This window comes from Hippopotamus amphibius, chromosome 11 (genome assembly GCF_030028045.1).
Source record: "Hippopotamus amphibius kiboko isolate mHipAmp2 chromosome 11, mHipAmp2.hap2, whole genome shotgun sequence".
NCBI classification, from domain to species: domain Eukaryota; kingdom Metazoa; phylum Chordata; class Mammalia; order Artiodactyla; family Hippopotamidae; genus Hippopotamus; species Hippopotamus amphibius.
Window position 1 is genome coordinate 45,684,011 of NC_080196.1, and position 23,204 is coordinate 45,707,214.

General features: G+C 36.6%; 1 protein-coding gene across 1 annotated transcript in view; it reads right to left on the bottom strand.

Annotated features, from left to right (window-relative positions):
• Nucleotides 1-23,204, bottom strand: part of COL21A1 (collagen type XXI alpha 1 chain) — a 212,329-nt gene that overhangs the window by 127,949 nt on the left and 61,176 nt on the right. The window contains exons 2-3 of the mRNA XM_057700407.1: nucleotides 22,246-22,371; nucleotides 16,588-17,139 (exon numbers count right to left, since the gene is read on the bottom strand). Of these exons, the coding sequence (XP_057556390.1) occupies nucleotides 16,588-17,139; nucleotides 22,246-22,333 (640 nt within the window). The 5' untranslated portion in view covers nucleotides 22,334-22,371. The remainder of the gene's footprint in view (nucleotides 1-16,587; nucleotides 17,140-22,245; nucleotides 22,372-23,204) is intronic.

Genomic DNA, 23,204 nt, shown 5'->3' on the forward strand with positions numbered 1-23,204 from the left:
GTCCCAGGCAGGAGAAACCTAAGGAGAAACATGCCAAGACATATAGTAGTCAAATTGACAAAAACTGAAGACAGAGAAAAGTTATTAAAAAGAACAATAGAAAAACGACAAATAACATACAAGGGAACTACCATCAGGTTAACAGTTGATTTCTCAGCAGAAACTTTACAAGCCAGAAGTGAGTGGCACGATATATTTCAAGTGATGACCGAGAAGAACGTACAACCAAGAATACTCTACCCAGCAAGGATCTCATTCAGATTCGACGGAGAAATCAAAAGCTTTACAGACAAGCAACAGCTAAGAGAATTCAGCACCACCAAACCAGCCTTACAACAAATGCTAAAGGAACTTCTCTAAGCGGAAAACATATGAGAAGAAAAGGACCTACAGAAACAACAACAAAACAATTAAGAAAATGGTAATAGGAACACACATATCGAAAATCACCTTGAAGGTAAATGGACTAAATGCACCAACCAAAAGACACAGACTGGCTGAATGGATACAAAAACAAGACCCATATATATGCTGTCTACAAGAGACCCACTTCAGACCTAGGGACACATACAGACTGAAAGTGAGGGGATGGAAAGAGATATTCCATGCAAATGGAAATCAAAAGAAAGCTGGAGTAGTGATACTTATATCAGATAAAATAGACTTTAAAATAAAAAATGTTACAAGAGACAAGAAAGGACACTACATAAAGATTGAGGGATCAATCCAAGAAGAAGAGATAACAATCATAAATATCTATGCCCCCAATATAGGAGCACCTCAATAAATAAGGCAAATGCTAACAACTATGAAAGAGGAAATCGACAGTAACACAATCATAGTGGGGGATTTTAACACCCCACTTACACCAATGGACAGATCATCCACACAGAAAATTAATAAGAAAACACAAGCTTTAAATGACACAATAAATCAGCTGGATTTAAAAGATATCTATAGGACATTACATCCAAAAACAGCACATTACACATTCTTCTCAAGTTCACATGGGACATTCTTCAGGATAGATCACATCTTGGGTCATAAATCAAGCCTTGGTAAATTCAAGAAAATTGAAATCATATCAAGCATCTTTTCTGACCACAATGCTATGAGATTAGAAATCAATTACAGGAAAAAAAATGTAAAAAACACAAACACATGGAGGCTAAACAATATGCTACTAAATAACCAACAGATCACTGAAGAAATCAAAGAGGAAATCAAAAAATACCTAGAGACAAATGACAATGAAAACACAATGATCCAAAACCTATGGGATGCAGCAAAGGCAGTTCTAAGAGGGAAGTTTAGAGCAATACAATCCTACCTCAAGAAACAAGAAAAATCCCAAATAAACAATCTAAACTTACACCTAAAGAAACTATACAAAGAAGAGCAAACAAAACCCAAAGGTAGTAGATGCAGAGAAATCATAAAGATCAGAGCAGAAATAAATGAAATAGAGAAAAAGAAAACAATAGCAAAATCAATCAAACTAAAAGCTGGTTCTTTGAGAAGATAAATAAAACCAGTAAACCTCTAGCAAGACTCATCAAGAAAAAGAGGGAGAGGACTCAAATCAATACAATTAGAAATGAAACAGGAGAAGCTACAACGAACACCGCAGAAATAAAAAGCACCATAAGACATTACTACAAGCAACTCTATGCCAATAAAATGGACAACCTGGATGAAACGGACAGATTCTTAGAAAAGTATAACCTTCCAAGACTGAATCAGGAAGAAATAGAAAATATGAACAGACCAATCACAAGTAATGAAATTGAAACTGTGATTAAAAATCTTCCAACAAACGAAAGTCCAGGACCAGATGGATTCACAGGTGAATTTTATCAAACAATTAGAGAAGAGCTAACACCTATCCTTCTCAAGCGCTTGCAAAACATTGCAGAGGAAGGAACACTCCCAAACTCATTTTATGAAGCCACCATCACCCTGATACCAAAACCAGACAAAGATACTACAAAAAAAGAAAACTACAGACCAATATCACGGATGAATTTAGAGGCAAAATTCCTCAACAAAATACTAGCCAACAGAATCCAACAACACATTAAAAGGATCATCCACCATGATCAAGTGGGGTTTATCCCTGGAATGTGAGGATTCTTCAATATATGCAAATCAATCAATGAGATACACCACATTAACAAACTGAAGGATAAAAACCACATGATCATCTCAATAGATGCAGAAAAAGCTTTTGACAAAATTCAACACCCATTTATGATAAAAACTCTCCAGAAGGTGGGCACAGAGGGAACCTACCTCAACATAATAAAGGCCATATATGACAAACCCACAGCAAACATCATTCTCGATGGTGAAAAACTGCAAGCATTCCCTCTAAGAACAGGAAAAAGACAAGAATGTCCACTCTCGCCACTACTATTCAACATAGTTTTGGAAGTCCTTGCCACAGCAATCAGAGAAGAAAAAGAAATCAAAGGAATCCAAATTGGAAAAGAAGAAGTAAAACTGTCACTGTTTGCAGATGACATGATACTATACATAGAAAATCCTAAAGATGCCACCAGAAAACTACTCAACCTAATCAATGAATTTGGTAAAGTTGCATGATACAAAATTAACACACAGAAATCTCTTGCATTTCTATACACCAACAATGAAAGATCAGAAAGAGAAATTAAGGAAACAATCCCATTCACCACTGAAACTAAAAGAATAAAATACCTAGGAATAAACCTAACCAAGGAGGTAAAGGACCTGTACTCAGAAAACTATAAGACACTCATGAAAGAAATCAAAAAAGACACAAACAGATGGAGGGACATACCATGTTCTTGGATTGGAAGAATCAACATTGTGAAAATGACTATACTACTCAAAGCAATTTACAGATTCAATGCAATCCTGATCAAATTACCAATGGCATTTTTTACAGAACTAGAACAAGAAATTTTACGATTTGTATGGAAATGCAAAAGACCCTGAATAGCCAAAGCAATCTTGAGAAGGAAAGACAGAGTTGGGGGAATCAGGCTTCCTGACTTCAGGCTATACTATAAGGCTACAGTGATCAAGACAGTATGGTACTGGCACAAAAACAGAAATATAGATCAATGGAACAGGATAGAAAGCCCAGAGATAAACTATGGTCAACTAATCTATGACAAAGGAGGCAAGGATATACAATGGAGAAAAGGCAGCCTCTTCAATAAGTGGTGCTGGGAAAACTGGACAGCTACATGTAAAAGAATGAAATTAGAACACTTCCTAACACCATACACAAAAATAAACTAAAATGGATAAAAGACCTAAATGTAAGGCCAGACACTATAAAACTCCTGGAGGAAAACATAGGAAGAACACTCTTTGACATAAATAACAGCAAGATCGTTTTTGATCCACCCCCTAGAATAATGGAAATAAAAACAAAAATAAATAAGTGGGACCTAATGAAACTTTAAAGCTTCCGCACAGCAAAGGAAACTTTAAGCAAGATGAAAAGACAGAATGGGAGAAAATATTTGCAAATGAATCAACAGACAAAGGATTAATCTCCAAAATATATAAACAGTTTATCCAGCTCAATATCAAAAAAATAAACAACCCAATCAAAAAATGGGCAGAAGATCTAAATAGGCATTTCTCCAAAAAAGACATATGGATGGCCAAGAGGCACATGAAAAGCTGCTCAACATCACTAATTATTAGAGACATGCAAATCAAAACTACAATGAGGTATCACCTCACACCGGTTAGAATGGGCATCATCAGAAAATCTACAAACAGTAAATGCTGGAGAGGGTGTGGAGAAAAAGGAATGCTCTTGCACTGTTGGTGGGAATGTAAATTGATACAGCCACTATGGAAAACAGTATGGAGGTTCCTTGCAAAACTAAAAATATAACTACCACATGACCCAGGAATGCCACTGCTGGGCATATACCCAGAGAACACCATAATTCAAAAAGACACATGCACTCCAATGTTCATTGCAGCAATATTTACAATAGCCAGGTCATGGAAGCAACCTAAATGTCCATCAACAGATGAATGGATAAAGAAGATGTGGTACATACATACAATGGAACATTACTCAGCTCTAAAAAGCAATGAAACTGGGACATTTTTAGAGACATGGATGCACTTGGAGACTGTCATACAGAGTGAGGTGAGTCAGAAAGAGAAAAACAAATAATGTATATTAACACAAATATGTGGACTATAGAAAAATGGTACAAATCAACTGGTTTGCAAGGCAGAAATAGAGACACAGATGTAGAGAACAAACATATGGACACTGAGTGGGGAAAGCGGGGAGGGTTGTGGGGGGAATGAATTGAGAGACTGGGATACCAAATTGTACACTCTAAATATATGCAGTTTATTGTAAAAAAAATAAAAAGTTAGAAATAAGGCAAAAAAAAAAAAAGAATAATTTCACCTTACCCACACCAGTCCCTCTCCAAGCCAACTCAAATAAGTGCCAGGAGAGATGCCCTAGCTCATAATGCCTCCTTCAGGAGGGAAAAAGAAAAGTGGAGCTTGAGACACTGGTTTCTGTCTCACCTCATCTGCAGCACTGAAGGAACCAGAATCATTTGGATACCTGGGGACTGCTAAGAACAAATAAAAGTGGGAAGGTGGTTTCTTATGGCTGGCATGCCTCAGCATGATCAGGAGGAGACACACAACTTCAGACTTCTCCTTCAGGAAGATAAAAGAGTGGAGCATTCTAGATTTTCAAAGAGCTGCCTGAGGGAAAGATATTGGTCTTCCTGACTAATGGAGCTGACAGGGAACCAGCATACCTGGACACCTGGTGGCCACTGAGAACAAAGGAGAGTGGGGAAACTTGTGGCTACAGAACTAGAGAACTTTAAGTATTACAGACAGACACCAAAGGGAGTGAAAGATTATGAGCTCCTGAAAAAGAAGCCAGTCTCTGTAATTAATGAATTGCTCACACAATTCCAGGGAAATCACATCCCTCCAAAAAAGATTTCAGAATCTCTAGCCAGAGTGATTGCTGAGGGATTTCCCCTGTGCAAAGCCAGTTGATAAAGAATGAATTGCTGGAGAAAAGGATGGCAGCAAAGTAGAGGGATGTGGAATGCATCCCTCTCCACAGATGCATTGGGAATGCACCGAAGGACGCAATAATTCCCACAGAGAACCAGCTGAACAACAGCAGACTACCTCAGACACCAGAAAGGACTGCAAGGATCCTGACATAACCAGTAGGGAGGCATCTACGATGGCTCAAAGAGGGTGAAGCGGAGGAGCTGTGGCAGACGGGAGGGAGTGAGAAACATACAGAGGGTCCGCACCGCAGCTCATCGTTCCCGGACCAAGATGTCAATTCACAGCTGAACAGAGGGTCCGGGAGTGGGAGCGTGGGAACTGGAGAGCTGGTTCAGGGTGAGAAATATTGTTGCCACTAAGGTGACGGACCGAGAGGACAGGAGGGAAGAGGTCCACTGTGAGGAGTGCCCGCCCCTGAGAGCTGCCCGGCCATGATGGCGGCTGGATGCTGCAGGTTCACGGGCAGGGGAGAGGAACCGCGGGAATAGCCTCTCTTTCTCTTTCAGCGCCTGCAGCAGGTAGTGGAGAGACGCCCTGCAGGCCACCTAAGGCACTCAGGGATAACAAGGACCCTCACGCACTCAGGCGGGGCTAGATTAAAACCCCTTGGAATGCCTGCAGCAGGGAGGCTGCCGAGAAAAAGAAAAAAAAACAAAAACCCGAGAGAGGCCCAACTCTGAGACTTTCTGTTTACATCTGAGCCACTGGCGTCCCTCTGCAACAGGCACCCCCAAGCCCGACTGAAACAACAGTGCACCACTGCTCACTCACACCCAGGGGAAGGAGCCACTACTGTACCCTCTCCCTCCCCACACACCAACGCTTACAGACGAACAATAAAGGAAGCTCAGCTGGTCACAGAATAATGCAAAAAAACCCAAGGCGAGGAGAAGGACACTTATAGCTGAGACTCTAAGGAAACAGAAACATTAGTATCAATTCTATTGAACTGGTCCATTCTGGGATCAGTTCTGGATTTTTTTTTTCCGTTAAAAATTACGATCTTAGTCCTGAGGGATCTACAAGTTTTATAACATAATTTTTTAATGCTATTTTTTATTCTATTTTTATTTTTTTGCCTTTTTATATACTTTTATTTCTAGCTAAGTTTTTGGTAGTACGGACAATATATCTCTCATACTTTCCTTTCATCCCTATCTTTTATACATTTCTATTCCTTTCTTTTTATTTGCATATTTCCAATCACACTACGCTCTTCTGTTCCCCTTTCTTCCAGCCATTTTTAGTTTATTTTATCTTAACATACTTATAAGCAACACTATCGATCTGCTCAGACTCAGTGCTCTATTCTCCAGATGACGCACCACCTTGGGATTTAATATTAGGGTTTTGTCTTTATCTTAGTTCTTCGTACAATTGTCTAATTTCATTCTGAGAATCTCCATTCTGTCTGCTGGTACTCTAGCTCTTTTCTATATTTGATCCTAGCTTCCAAAATCTCCCTGGATTAGTGTGTGTATGTGTAAGGTATTATTTGTTTGTTTGCTTGCTTTTGCTTTTGTCTTTGATTTGTTCTGTTTCAGTTGTCAATTTCTGTTGGGTTTCTCTTTGAATATCTGATAGCATACTGGGGTTCTGTCAGGTCTTTCCAGAGCCTTATGTCCTAATGGATTCAGTAATTGTGTGTCTTATACACGTATGTATTTCCTAGACTTAGTATCTGTTTAACCCAACACTTGGACATTAGTCTGAGGCTTGGACAGTCTTCTATAAACACCTCTATCACCAGGACAAGCAACCCCAAAAGTCTGGACAACCATGAGAAAACAAAGAAACACCATGCAGGCAAAGGAGTAGGAAAAAACCCCACAAGACCAAATAAATGAGGAGGAAATAGGAAAAATGCCTGGAAAAGAATTCAGAGTAATAATAGTAAAAATGATACAAAATCTCGATAACAAAATAGAGAAAGTACAAGGAACAGTTCATAAGAACTCAGAAAAACAAACAGCAATGGATAACAAAATAACTGAAATTAAAAATATTCTAGTTGCTATAACCAGCAGAATGACTGAGGCAGAAGAACGAATAAGTGAGTTGGAAGATAGAATGGGGGAAATAACTGCCATAGAGCAGGAAAAAGAAAAAAGAATTAAAAGAATAGAAGACAGTCTCAGAGACCTCAGTGATAACCTTAAACGTACCAACATTTGAATTATAGGCATCCCAGAAGAAGAAGAAAAAAAGAAAGGGTCTGAGAAAATATTTGAGGAGGTTCTAGTGGAAAACTGCCCCAACATGGGAAAGGAAATAATTAACCAAGTCCATGAAGCGCAAAGAGTCCCATACAGAATAAACCCAAGGAGAAATACACCAAGGCACTTATTAATCAAACTAACAACAATTAAACACAAATAAAAAAATATTAAAAGCAGCAAGAGAAAAGCAACAAATAACATATAAGGGAAAACCCATAAGGATAACAGCTGACCTTTCTACAGAAACTCTGCAGGCCAGAAGGGAATGGTAGGATATACTGAAAGTCCTGAAAGAGAGAAATCTACAACCAAGAATACTCTACCCAGCAAGAATCTCATTCAGATTTGATGAAGAAATCAAAAGCTTTACAGACAAGCAACAGCTAAGAGAATTCAGCACCACCAAACCAGCCTTACAACAACTGCTAAAGGAATTTCTCTAAGTAGGAAACACAAGAAAAGGAAAACACCTACAAATACAAACCCAAAACAATTAAGAAAATGGTAATTGGAACACACATATCAATAACCACTTTAAATGTAAATGGATTAAATGCTCCAACCAAAAGACACAGCCTGGCTGAATGGATATGAAAACAAGACCCTTCTATATGCTGCCTACAAGAAACCCACTTCAGACCAAGGGATACATATAGACTGAAAGTAAAGGGATGGAAAAAGATGTTCCATGCAAATGGAAGTCAAAAGAAAGCTGGAGTAGCAATACTCATCTCAGACAAATTAGACTTAAAAGTAAAGACTATTACAAGAGACAAGGAAGGACACTACATAATGATCAAGGGATCCATTCAAGAAGAACATATCTCAATGGTAAATATCTATCTATGCCCCCAACATAGGAGCACCTCAATACATAAGGCAAATGCTAACAGCTATAAAAGGGGATATCGACAGTAACACAATAATAGTAGGAGACTTGAACACCCCACTTCCATCAATGGACAGATCATCCAAACAGAAAATAAATAAAGACACACAAGCTTTAAATGACACATTAGACCATCTCGACTTCATTGATATTTATAGGACATTCCATCCAAAAACGACAGAATACACTTTCTTCTCAAGTGCACACGGAACATTTTCCAGGATAGATCACATCTTGGGTCACAAATCAAACCTCGGCAAATTCAAGAAAATTGAAATCATATCAAGCATCTTCTCAGAACACAACACCATGAGACTAGATATCAATTACAGGAAAAAAACTGCAAAAAATACAAACACATGGAAGCTAAACAATTCACTCTTAAACAACCAAGAAATCACTGAAGAAATCAAAGAGGAAATCAAAAAATATCTGGAAACAAACAACAACGAAAACACAACAACCCAAAACCTATGGGATGCAGCAAAAGCAGTTCTAAGAGGGAAGTTTATAGCAATACAGTCCTACCTTAAGAAACAAGAAAATGATCGAATAAACAACCTAACTTTACACCTAAAACAATTAGAGAAAGAAGAACAAAACAACCCCAAAGTGAGCAGAAGGAAAGAAATCATAAAGATCAGAGCAGAAATAAATGAAAAAGAAAGGAAGGAAACAATAGCAAAAATTAATAAAACTAAAAGCTGGTTCTTTGAGAAGGTTAACAAAATTGATAAACCATTAGCCAGACTCATCAAGAAAAAAAGGGAGAAGATGCAAATCAACAGAATTAGAAATGAAAAAGGAGAAGTAACAACAGACACTGCAGAAATACAAACGATCATGAGAGACTACTACAAGCAACTATATGCCAAAAAAGTGGATAACCTGTAAGAAATGGATACATTCTTAGAAAAATACAATCTTCCAAGACTGAACCAGGAAGAAATAGAAACTATGAACAGACCAATCACAAGTACAGAAATTGAGGCAGTGATTAAAAATCTCCCAACACACAAAAGCCCAGGGCCAGATGGATTCACGGGTGAATTCTATCAAACATTTAGAGAAGAGCTAACACCTATCCTTCTCTAACTCTTCCAAAATATTGCAGAAGGCGGAACACTCCCAAACTCATTCTATGAGGCCACCATCACCCTGATCCCAAAACCAGGCAAAGATGTCACAAAAAAAGAAAATTACAGACCAAGATCACTGATGAATATAGATGCAAAAATCCTCAACAAAATACTAGGTAACAGAATCCAACAGCATATTAAAAAGATTATACACCATGATCAAGCGGGGTTTATCCCTGGGATGAAAGGAGTATTCAATATACGCAAATCAATGTGATACATCATATCAATAAATTGAAGGATAAAAATCATATGATAATCTCAATAGATGCAGAAAAAGCTCTTGACAAAGTTCAACATCCATTTATGAAAAAAGCTCTCCAGAAAATGGGCATAGAAGGAAATTACCTCAACATAATAACAGCCATATATGAGAAACCAAAGCCAACATCATTCTAAATGGGGAAAAACTGAAAGAATTCCCTCTAAGAACAGGAACAAGACAAGGGTGTCCACTCTCACCACTATTATTCAACATAGTTTTGGAAGTTTTAGCCACAGCAATCAGAGAAGAAAAAGAAATCAAAGGAATCCAAATTGGAAAAGAAGAAGTAAAATTGTCACTCTTTGCAGATGACATGATATTATATATAGAAAACCCTAAAGACTCTACCAGAAAACTGCTAGCACTCATTGATGAGTTTAGTAAAGTAGCAGGATACAAAATTAATGCACAGAAATCTCTTGCATTCCTATACACTAACAACAGAAGAGCAGAAAGAGAAATGAAGGAAACTCTCCCATTCACCATTGCAACCAAAAGAATAAAATACCTAGGAATAAACCTGCCTAAGGAGGCAAAAGATCTGTATGCAGAAAACTTTAAGACATTGATGAAAGAAATCAAAGATGACACAAACAGATGGAGGGACATACCATGTTCCTGGATTGGAAGAATCAACATCATGAAAATGTCTGTACTACCCAAAGCAATTTACAGATTCAGTGCAATCCTGATCAAATTACCAATGGCATTTTTCACAGAACTAGAGCAAGAAATCTTACGATTTGTATGGAAATGCAAAAGACCCTGAATAGCCAAAGCAAACTTGAGAAGGAAAAATGGAGTTGGTGGAATCAGGCTTCCTGACTTCAAACTATACCACAAGGCCATAGTGATCAAGACAGTATGGTACTGGCACAAAAATAGAAAGGAAGATCAATGGAATAGAATAGAGAACTCAGAAGTAAGCCCAAACACATATGGGCACCTTATCTTTGACAAAGGAGGCACGAGTATACAATGGAAAAAAGACAGCCTCTTCAATAAGTGGTGCTGGGAACATTGGACAGCAACATGTCAAAGAATGAAATTAGAACACTTCCTAACACCATACACAAAAATAAACTCCAAATGGATTAAAGACCTACATGTAAGGCCAGACACTATAAAACTCCTAGAGGAAAACATAGGCAGAACACTCTATGACATCCATCAAAGCAAGATCCTTTTGGACCCACCTCCTGGAATCATGGAAATAAAATCAAGAATAAACAAATGGGACCTAAGGAAACTTAAAAGCTTTTGCACAGCGAAAGAAACCATAAACAAGACTAAAAGGCAACCCTCGGAATGGGAAAAAATAGTTGCCTATGAAACAATGGACAAAGGATTAACCTCCAAAATGTACAAGCATCTCATGCAGCTTAATACCAAAAAAGCAAATAACCCAATCCACAAATGGGCAGAAGACCTAAATAGACATTTCTCCAAAGAAGACATACAGATGGCCAACACACACATGAAAAGATGCTCAACATCACTCATCATCAGAGAAATGCAAGTCAAAGCCACAATGAGGTATCACCTCACACCGATCAGAATGGCCATTATCACAAAATCTGGAAACAACAAATGTTGGAGAGGGTGTGGAGAAAAGGGAACTCTCTTGCACTGTTGGTGGGAATGTAAGTTGGTGCAGCCACTATGGAAAACAATTTGGAGGTTCCTTAAAAAACTACAAATAGAACTGCCATATGATCCTGTAATCCCACTACTGGGCATATACCCAAAGAAAACCATAATCCCAAAAGAAACATGTACCATAATGTTTATTGCAGCACTATTTACAATAGCCAGGACATGGAAGCAACCAAAATGCCCATCAACAAATGAGTGGATAAAGAAGATGTAGCATATATATACAATGGAATATTACTCAGCTATAAAAAGGGATGAGATGGAGTTATATGTAGTGAGGTGGATAGACCTAGAGTCTGTCATACAGAGTGAAGTAAGTCAGAAAGAGAAAGACAAATATTGTATGCTAACTCACATACACAGAATCTAAAAATGGTACTGATGAACTCAGTGACAAGAACAAGGATGCAGATGCAGAGAATGGACTGGAGAACTCGAGGTTTGGGAGGGGGTGGGGTGGTGAAGGGGAAGCTGAGACAAAGTGAGACAGTAGCACAGACATATATATACTACCAACTGTAAAACAGATAGCCAGTGGGAAGTTGTTGTATAACAAAGGGAGTCCAACTCGAGGATGGAAGATGCCTTAGAGGACTGGGATGGGGAGGGTGGGGGGACTCGAGGGAGGGTGGGGGGAGGCGAGGGAGGGAGGGAATACGGGGATATGCGTATAAAAACAGATGATTGAACTTGGTGTACCCCCCAAAAAATAATAAATAAACAAATAAAATTTTTAAAAAAACAATAAAAAAAAGGAATGAATTGCTCACACAATTTCAGAGATGACGCTTTTTTCAAATGTGTGAATCTTGAAATAAATTATGAGATACATGACCCAATGAAAGGAACAAAATAACTCTCCAAATACTGACTCTAAAGAAAAGGAAATATATCATCTGATAAAGAATTCAAAATAAACATCATAGGATGTTCTATGAGCTCAAGAAAATGATGCATGTACAAAATGCGAAAGAAAGAAAACACAAAGAATCAAACAAATTTTGGAGCAGAACACAATAATTGAACTGGAAAACTGACTACAGGGGTTCAAAATCAGCCTTGATCAAGTAGAAGAAAGAATCAGCAGACTTGAAGACAGGTCCTTTGAAATTATCCAGGCAGAGGAACAAAAATTTTAAATAATGACAAAGATTGAAGAAAGCCTAAGTGTCTTATGCCCACCATCAAGTAGACCAATATCTAGATTATGGGAGTGGCAGAAGAGAGAAAGAAACAAGCTTGTTTAAAGAAATAATAGCCAAAGACTTTTCAAATCTAGGAAACAAAATGGACATCCAGATTAAAGAACCCAAAGAAATCCACATCAATACTCGTTATAATCAAATTGTCAAAAATCATAGACAAAGGGAGAACTTTGAAAGCAGCAAGACAAAAGCATGTACTACGTACAGGGTAGCCCATGAGACAATCACCAGATTTCTGAGTAGAAATCTTGCAGGCCACAAGGCAACAGGATGATATATTCAAAGTGCTCAAAGAAAAAAAAAATATGCTAACCAAAAATACTATATCTGGCAAAACTGTCTTTCAATATAGAAAGAGAAATAAACACTTTCCCAGATTAAAAAAAAGCTGAGGGAGTTCATTAGACCTGCCTTACAAGAAATACTAAGGAAGTCCTTCAAATTGAAAGGAAAGGATATTAAACAGAAACACGGAAGCACTGGAAAGTATAAAACCTGCTAGTAAAAGTAAATATACAGACAAACTCAGAATACTGTAATACTGTAACAGTGGTATTTAAATCACTTTTAATCCTGATACAGAAGTTAAAAGACTAAAGCATAAACTATAACTGTGAAACTGTTTTAATGGGTACACAATATAAGATGATGTAATTTGTGGCATTGATAAAAAAGTGTAAAGGGGGCAGGAATAAGCAAAAATATAGACCCCTGAAAGTTATCAATTTAAAATAGATTGATATAACAATATGATGTTTTACATAACCCCCATGGTAACCACAAAGAAAATACCTATCGAAGAAATACAAAAGTAAATTTAAAAGGAAACAAAGCATGTCATTACAAACAAATCAATGAAACACAAAAGAAGACAGTAAGAGAGAAAAGAAAGACAAAAAAGCTGAGTCAGAAAACAATATTAAATCCTTCCCTGTCAGTAATTACTTCAGAGGGGTTTAATCAAGATGTGAGTTGATTAAAATCTCTAATAAAAGGCATAGAGTAACTAAATGGATTTTTTTTAAAAATCTATATTATCTACAAGAAATTTACTTTAGAATTAAGGACACACACAGGATAAAAGTAAAGGGATGGAAAAAGATACTCTATACAAATGCTAACCAAAAGAGAACAAAGGTGGTGATACTTACAGCAGACAAAATAGACTTTTAATTCAAAAACTGTCAAAAGAGACAAAGAAGGACAGTATATAATGAAAAATGGTCAGTTTGCCAGCAAAACATAACAATTATAAATACATATGCACTCAACATTACAGTGCCCAAATATATGAAGCAAACATTGACAAAACTGAAAGGATAAATAGACAGCAATACAATAATAGTAAGGGATTTCAATGCTCCACTTTTGATAATGGATAGAACATCCAGACAGAAGATCAAAAAAGAAACAGAGAACTTGAAAACACTATAGACCAAATGGATCTAACCCACATATATAGAACAACCCCCACCCAAGCAGAATACATATTCTTCTCAAGCACAAATGAAACTTCTCCAGGATACATAACATGTTAGGTCAAACAAACAAACAAACAAAAACAAAAACAAAAAACAAAAAAAAACAAGCCTTAACAAATTTAAGAAGATTTAAATCATACCAGGTATATTTTCCAACCAAAATGGAATGAAACTAGAAATTAATGCCAGGAAGAAAACTGGAAAATCCACAAATAAATGGAAATTAAGCAATATGCTCTTGGACAAATCATTAAGTCAAAGGGGACATTAAAAAATATCTTGAGACAAACAAAAAGTAAAACACAACATACCAAAACTTATGGGCTGCAGCAAAAGCAATACTAAGGAAATTCATAGCAATAAAAATGTACATTAAAAAATAATAAAGATCTCAAATAAACAGCCTAACTTTACAAGTCAAAGAACTAAAAAAGAACAAACTAAACCCAAAATAGAAGACTTTCAGATAAAGAAAGAAATCAGTGCCCATCACTTTTAGGTGGTCCTGAAATAAGGAATGTATTGCAGAATACACCTCCAAGGAAACAGTAGGCCCATGAAGATGAAATAGTCCACGTGGGAACAAAGAGGTGGATAAAATTTTGTCCATCATGGATCAACCACAGTAGAGTATAAAAGGCAACAATATTAAGAAATAGTAATTCTATACACTAAGCACCTCAACGTAGAAGTTAACTGTTTATCCAAAAAGAAAAAAGTGAATTTGTTAAATAATCAAACACAAATTACATGATTTGAAGCAGCTACAATACAGCTGCTTCAAATTAATGAATTGCTATTCATTAATTTAGTGCATTAATCATAATCTAGGACATTATGAAAAGTCAAGTGCAACAAAGCCCATATCTTCCACAAGTACAATTTTTAAAAGTACATTTTAAAAGATGTCTATTGTACAGTGAATACATGAACTGAAAAGACACAGACATTACTTACATTTTTTTGTGAGTGTGGATGAAGAAATATTTGGCAAGATTTCGAATTTGATTTCTTTTTTTACAGATCATACATTTCAGCTGAAAGAATTTTTACCCCTTTTCACACAGCTACTCTTTCATGTGTATTTTGAAATTTTTAAATAGAGACAATACATTTAACAAAATACAGATTTACAGAGGAAGTCTCGGAAGCAACTACTAAACAGACATATTTAATCAAATTTATACTTTAGGATTAAGAGAAATTTCACCATGAAAAGTCTATTTTAATAATGAAATATACCTACCCTCCAAAAGCAAAGAATTCTAATTAATGTAACAACATACTAAAAATGAAAATCCTTTTGACCTGTTCAACACAACAAAAGTCAACAGTCTTACTGTTAGAGATTCATAAAAACAATAACTGTAATGACCATTTGTACTTACTTGTTAGTGTCCTTTTTAAAGTTTTATTAAAGAAAATGTCTAATTTTCTGTGCTTATTTTTTCTTTCTTTTGAAGTAGTTTTTTTAAAAATTTCTATGCTTTTTAAAATAATCTAAAAAACCTTAAAATGTTTTTCTCTACTATAACCCCCAAAATATGAAGAAAATAAAGGAATTAATTTTTCTAAGCCACAATCATTTAGAAATTTTTCTATCAAATGTGAACCAACTTACTTGTGGATTTTTTTGTAGGTAAACTGAGAAAAAAGCATTTCCATCTACATAAACACTATTTTTAGGTATATGGTATGTTAAATGCCTATAATGTTAAAAATAAAAGATACGAATAAATTATCTCCCCCCAAAATAATGTGAACACAGCATTTCTATACCCTAACAGGATTAATGTTCACCAAAAACTGGAACTTCCCATACTGGGGACCCATCATACACATGAAGTCAGATTTTATGAAATGATATAAACATAATTAATAGACTGGTAAGTACTATATTTTCAAATGTTGCCTCATTGCTCGTGGGAGTTTAAGTTTTTCTCAAGTGGAATTTTTAACATTCTTCCAAAGTTTTAAAAATGTTAGTAATTTGACCCTTGTTTTCTGAAGAAATGATGAAAGAGTCCCATTCAGAATTAGGTACAGGAATATTCAGTTATTTGTATTAGGAAAACTTAGAAATAAACCAAACATACAAAAATGGAGAAATTATTAAATAGATTATCTTAAAAGAGTGTCTGCTATCATACTAATAGAGTATTAAAATTTTACACACAATAATAGAGCATAAATAATATGAAAACAGACTATGAAATTATATATATAATATCCTTATTTAGGCACATGAATAAACTCTCAGACACACTGAAATCAAAAAAGGAAAAGACTGCAATGAAAAAGACAGAAAAACTTGTTAATAAGAGTGATATGGTCATGTGTACTTTACATATATTTTTATTCTTTAGGTGTCTTTATTTTCTACCATCTCCGCAATAAACACATTGTAATTGAAAGGAAAACACAAAAAAATTACAAAACACTATATTTTCCAACTGTAGATTTTATAAGAAAACAATTGTTCCTAAAAACAAAATTTATCCAGAATAAATATAACATAAAAATGTGTGCTCATTTCAATTCTAACTTAAGTAATTTGACATTAAATATAACCATTTTCCCCAGTGCAAATGAACAAGTTATACCAAAATGTAAGAAAGCATCATCATTACTTGTTTCCACATAATATTAAGGCTTACCTTCGCAAAGTTTCTGCTTCATCACCTCCCTTATTTTGGATATTGCAATATAGTCTTCCACATAAAACACATACGTAGACGAAGGCTTGTTGGCAATAGCTCTAAGTTCTGCCTCTTCTGTTTCTGAACCAACACCAATGGCAAATAACGTTATTTTACTGTCTCTTGCTGCTTCTGCTGCATCCTTGACTTCATCTTGGGATTTACCATCCGTAAGGACTACTGCTATCTTAGTCAGAAATCGTGAAGACTTGGCAAAAAGGTAATCAAGGGCAAACTGGATGGCCTTTCCAGTCCTTGTGTTTCCTCCCAAGTAGTGTATGGACTCCATGGCTGCCATCAAATTCTCTCCAGATTCATGGCTCCCGAGCGGAATCTCCAGGACGGGGTAGTCACTATACTGAACCACTCCAACCTGAATAAACTTCGGTCCTATGTCAAAGTTTTTTGTGATATTGACAAGCCACTTTTTCACTATTTCAAAGTTTTCTGGGCCAACACTGTAAGAACCATCCAAGATGAAAACTAAATCTGTTGGAGCAGTACGACAACCTAAGTGAAAAGAGAAAACCATCAGAGTATATGTGTTACATAAAAAACAAAAATGGGAAGTTTTAAATGCATGAGTTTTTAATTAACCAGATGGGGGGAATCCTTTCACATGTATATACACAAAGTCACCACAATGTGTAGTTTAAATATCTTATAATTTTATATGTCAATTATACCTCAATAAAGCTGAATTTAAAAAGAAGATAACAATAACCAGTTCATAGGAGCTCTGTGAAGATTAAATAGGATATACCACTTAGCTTAAGAAAATTCTTTATAAATGAGGGCTATGATTTTTGTTGGTATTTTTGAATTGTCTTATTTTAAGTATTAATGATTCAGCTTTAAAAACAGGGAATAGGGACTTCCCTGGCGGTCCATTGGTTAAGACTTTGTGCTTCCACTGCAAGGGGCACAGGTTTGATCCCTGATTGGGGAACTAAGATCTCACGTGCTGCACAGTGCAGCCAAATAAATAAAAATAGAGAATAAAAAACAGAGCCATATATGAATATGATATCTAGATATCTCTTTGTAGGGGCATGGATTACTATAAGGCAGCATTTTATTGTATTCCTCCACCAAATAAATGAAAACACAAAAATTTAAATGCATGATTTTCAGCTATAGACTAACATCATTGTTTTGTTATCAATGAAATATGTTTCGTTTAATGCTACCCTGAAATATTTATAAAAATATGTATAAACCAATGAATGGGGGAGAGAAATTAAAAACAAACTTTCTGCCAGCTTCAGGGCTAAACTAGCCAGCAAAGATCCACATTCTTGTTGAGAAAATTTTGATGAACTGAGATTATGAAAGCAGCCACTCTTGCACTACACGCAAGATGAATGTTTAAAGGTCTGATCTCTCATCTTCAGCTAAAAATGTAGTCAAAACAATAGCTCCCGCAAAGTGAATCGATGATCAAGGGGATGAAGATATTCCTTTTTCTGTACAGATAAAGATTCTTGTTTCAAGATACCAGGAAACGTGTGATCAGCACATCTTAGAGTTCTACCAGGAAAAAAAAAAGACTATCTGTGGTGTAAGTTATACCCAGACAAGTTCTAAGCACGTGTGGAAAGAAAAACAAAAGCAAAAAATCTCTTTTGTAACCACTATGGAAAACAGTATGGAGGTTCCTCAAAAAACTAAAAGTAGAGTTGCCATATGATCCATAAATCCCACTCCTGGGCATATATCTGGACAAAACCCTAATTCAAAAAGATAATGCACCCCTAAGTTCATAGCAGCACTATTCACAATGGCGAAGACATGGAAACAACCTAAATGTCCATCAACAGATGAATTTGATAAAGAAGATGTAGTACAAAAAAAAAAAAAAAAGAAGAAGATGTGGTACATATGTACATATATTACTCAGCCATTAAAAAAGAATGAAATAATGCCATTTGCAGCAACATGGATGGACTTAGAGATCATCATACTAAGTGAAGTAAGTCAGAAGGAGAAAGACAAATACCATATGATATTATTTATATGTGGAATCTAAAATATGGCATAAATGAGCTTATCTACAAAACAAAAACAGACTCACAGACATAGAGAACAGACCTGTGGTTGCCAAGGGGGTAGGGTGGGGGAGGTAAGGATTGGGAGCCTGAGCTAAGCAAATGCAAACTATTATATACAGAATGGATAAACAACAAGGTCCTACGGCACTGCACAGAGAACTATAGTCAATATCCTGTGAAAAACCACAATGAAAAGAATATAAAAAAGAATGTATGCATATTTATAGTTGAATCACTTTGCTGTACCGCAGAAACTAACACAACGTTGTAAGTCAACTATACTTTAATTAAAAAAAAGTCTCCTTAACTCTCTTTTCCACAGTACACAACATGACTCTAACCCCATCTCACTCTTTCAGTATGTATATATTGAATACTTGCTCCATCCCTGATATCATGCTAGGTAGTGGCTTTAAACATACCTGAAATATCTCAAAAAGCTCCCAGCCTAGTTAAGATGGACAACTGGCTGGTTCAAGTACAAAGAATTATGAGAACACTGAGCAAGGGGTGGCCATCTAACTATGTAAAGTCAGGGGTGGTTTTGTGGGAAAGCTGAGATCGGAAAGCAGGGCTTTAACCAGGTTAAGAGGACAACATTCTAATCAGAGGGTGCAGCAAGCGCAAAGCTCCAGATGTGAGAGACAGGCTCAGCCCCAAACACAAACTGGTTTGTTTGGGTAATTCCAATGGTTTGGAAACTGCACTCCTTCTCGGGACTTGAACCCATGATCCCTGACTAGGAGGGGACTTGAAGCCACTGTCTTTTGATTAAAACCGCTCACCTGATGTCAGGACTTACTGAAGCTCAGGTTCCTTTGTCTAGTCACAGAAGGTATTCAGTGTGAGGCAAAGAGTGAGTTTATTAGCATAGGATTCTTGTGAGAGATTCAAGAGGGCAGGCAAGGGGGTGCAGCCTCAGCAACAAAGGGGGCTACATTTTTATAACCAAAGAAAAAGTGGGGAGGGGAGAAGACCACCTCCTTCCTCGTTCTTGGGCAGATGTCAAGACTCACATCACTAGTTCCTCCTTTGTCTCTATATGGTCTAACCAGGTCTAACTGTAATGGCACTATTTAAATCATCATGTATATTAGCAAAAGGGTGGTGACATACACTTAAATATGGTAATTCATCTCAGCTTTGGGTATAATGTCCCCTTCACCTAGCTTCTTTCCCTTTTCACCTTCTGTCTTGGTTACATGCAGAAATGCTACTCTGCAAGGACTATTAACTCCATGACTTCACATAATAAGATTCAGACCCCATATCTATTGTCTTGTATTTTAACTATCAGGGTTTGTGGCTTGAGTGTGCCTGGCATTTGGATGCAGCTGGTCTTCCTTCAAGGTAGGGTAGATTGTTGCTAGGTTACTGAATTCTTTTCTTGAGTAGTCATTAGCTTACAGCAGTCTCCCAAACTCCCTTAAAATTTCCTTTCTGTCTTTAATCCCCTAGTGGGATTTCTAAACTCACTCTTTAATTATCCTACTCTATCCCTATCAGTTTGAAGCGGCCAACAGAGAACATAGGAAGGAACAGCTGTACTTGCTGCCTTCTTCTCAAACTTCTGCACTGAAAGCAGCAAAAATACTGCTGTTTATGGCCCAGAGGACAGAGATCCCATGTCCTTGGAGATGATGAGTTAGAAGAGAATGAGCTGAGTCAAGGTAATGAGACAGCAAATTTTACATTCTGCGGTTTTACTCAGGTTAATGGTGTCCCTTAAGTAGTGTTTGGATGCCCAATGTTGCTTTTTTTTTTTTGGATGCCCAATTTAAAGTTATAATAAGGATGGTTTATTTTCTATATATGTTGCAAATAAGATACTATAATTGCAAAGAATAGTGTTAGAGAAAAAAATGGTGACAATTAGCATTTTTGCATCTCCTTGGAATAAATCAATCAATCAACCAATCTCTCCCTCTCTTCACCCCCCTCGCATCCTCCTTTCCTCTCCTTCCTTTCCATTCTTTTCCTTATCTTTGTTCACGTACATATCTGGGATGATGACAAAGCTTCCATGAAGAGGCTTCAATTTCACAGCTAACTCACCCATCACAGTAACCAGCAGAAGTAAACACTATTGTCAAGTGGACGCATATCACAGTCAAGAAGTTACACTCCCTACAAAAAATGGCCAAAATATGGATTTGTCTCGCAAATGTAACTGTGATTACGACACCACCCTAAGGTGCTATAGGGCAGGTGGTGTCGCAGTGCACGGGGTGTGAGGGACACTACTCCAACAACCTCTGTCCTGGTGACCACCGCCAGATGTCAGGGTAGGGACAGCAAAAAATGGGATTCTGCCCAGAGGCATATTTTCTAACCCAAGGGAATGCAGTTCTCCTGTTATTTTTGGGAGCTGAACAGGGATGACAGGGTTATGCTTTTATTAGGGTTTTGTGGGAGAGACAAAAGGACAGGAGGTTGTGTTTGCAGGACTCATCGAGGTTGCCCTTCCTCAATGCTATGAGGCTCATTATTGCTTGGACCTGTGAGTGTTTGTGTACCACTCGATTCAGTGGCTATAAACTCTTACAGGGTTATTCTTGGCCCTTTCTACCCCTTTCCAGAGCTATGGGGCATATATTTCATAACTGCAAGAGCAGTTAGCCAAGAGCATGGACACAAAAGCAAGTACTGCCAATTGTAAACCCCAGACGAAATACCACTCCAAGAGGCCTCCTTCTCAGAGAGGTGAATCACCGGTGTCATAGGAAAGGAATGCACTGAAGATGAAAAGCAGGGTCCAGATACTAGCTACAGCTCTAATCAGATGTATGACACTATGCAAGGCTCGTATATTTTATGACTCTCTTTTTCCCACTCAAAAAACAAAGAGTATCTACCCCATAGAGCACTTGAGTGGATTAAACTATAAAAGTGCTATGCAAACATTAAATATTATTGTTTTAATAAATTTGAAGCCAAGTTGAATCAAGCTGTCAAATCATCTGATTTAACTGTTAGAGAAACCATTTATAGTTAGGGGGTTTATGTTTATGAGTTTTAAAATACGAATATAAGCATACTTTTTAAAAGAAGCAGGATGTCTATAAAGGATGGCCTGGGTTGCAGAACTACAATTAACACAGCCTTCCTTCTCTCATGCAAGCTTTCCTACAGGCAATCAGAATAATAGTCACCACTCACTGAATGTCACTGTGCTGTCATTTACATGCCTTATCTTATTTACATGAATTATCTTACCTCTATGAGATAAACTCACAGGATGGTCCTGATAGCCACCCTGTGAGGGAGGTACTTTCTTTATCTCCATATTATGAAGCTTATATAAATGGCTGAACATGGACTCAATACCAATTGCTTATTCCAAAGCCTGATGGGTCAATAAAAAACTATTAACACATAATTTTCTCAAAATGACTTCTGATAGCTTTTCCTCCCAATTAAGGAGTAACATAGCAATATATTTATTTTAAGGAATCACAGCATCAAAGACAATCAGAATAAGATCCTTAAAGCCATTGCTAGAGCTCCTCTAATTTGATTTCCACAATGTGTTCATAACAAAAAAGACAATGCTGATAGTTCTTACTTGATCTTATTTCCCCATCTTCAGCTAATACAGAATTCTGAAGAAGCAGGACCAAAATCATCCAAAGAAATGTAATATGGAGAGCCATGTTTCTGTTTTTGTTCTAATATTTTGGCTTTAGGATTCCTAAAAAGAAAGAGAAAAAAAAAGTTACATATATTTTAGAAAAATAAGGCAAATACCTAACAATTATGTGTGAATTTTTAAATTGGAATACCCAGTTGAAGCACAGTTAATTTTTACTAACCTTAGAAGTAACTTATGTGTCCAAAATAGCCACATTTCAAATATATTAATCCAAGACAACAGTGAATGGGAGTTAAGGAAGAACATGGTAAGTTTTTTAATTCATAATCACCTTGGAAAAGCAAAACCTTTTCCAAAACTTTAAGCTTTGCTCAAAATATCTACCAGAATCCCCCCTTTTAGCATGGCCTGCAGAGCCCTATCACATTCTTTTATTATCTCAGTGGTAGCACACATCCTTCTTTTAAATGTGGATTTGCATTTAAGAAACACTCAAAGGGTAAAAAAATATCTATATGATAAAGCTGAATGATAGGATTTAATTTTTTTAATGGGCTGTATTTATAAACATTAAGATCTATCTTATTTAATTCATCAACACTCAGTTATGCAACTTTAATATGTGTTCGAAGTTAGTCCAAGGACTTTCCTGGTTAGAATGTGGAACGTCACCAAAGACTGTCACTCCCAACAATGAGAGCATGCCAGATAAACTATAAAACTATAGGCTTTTAAAACCCAGCAGAAAAGACAGGGTTTAAAGAAACCTAAAAGAGCTAAATTCCAAAAGTTATTAATACTCTATAGGACAGAAAAAGATTCAAAGCTGCTTTTGTCCCTAGCAGAAAGGGAACCCTCCTCAGGAGGAGGAAGAATTTGCTGCAGTACAGAAGAAACCAGTCAAAGCTGGAGTGAGAGATTAGGATCCTGAG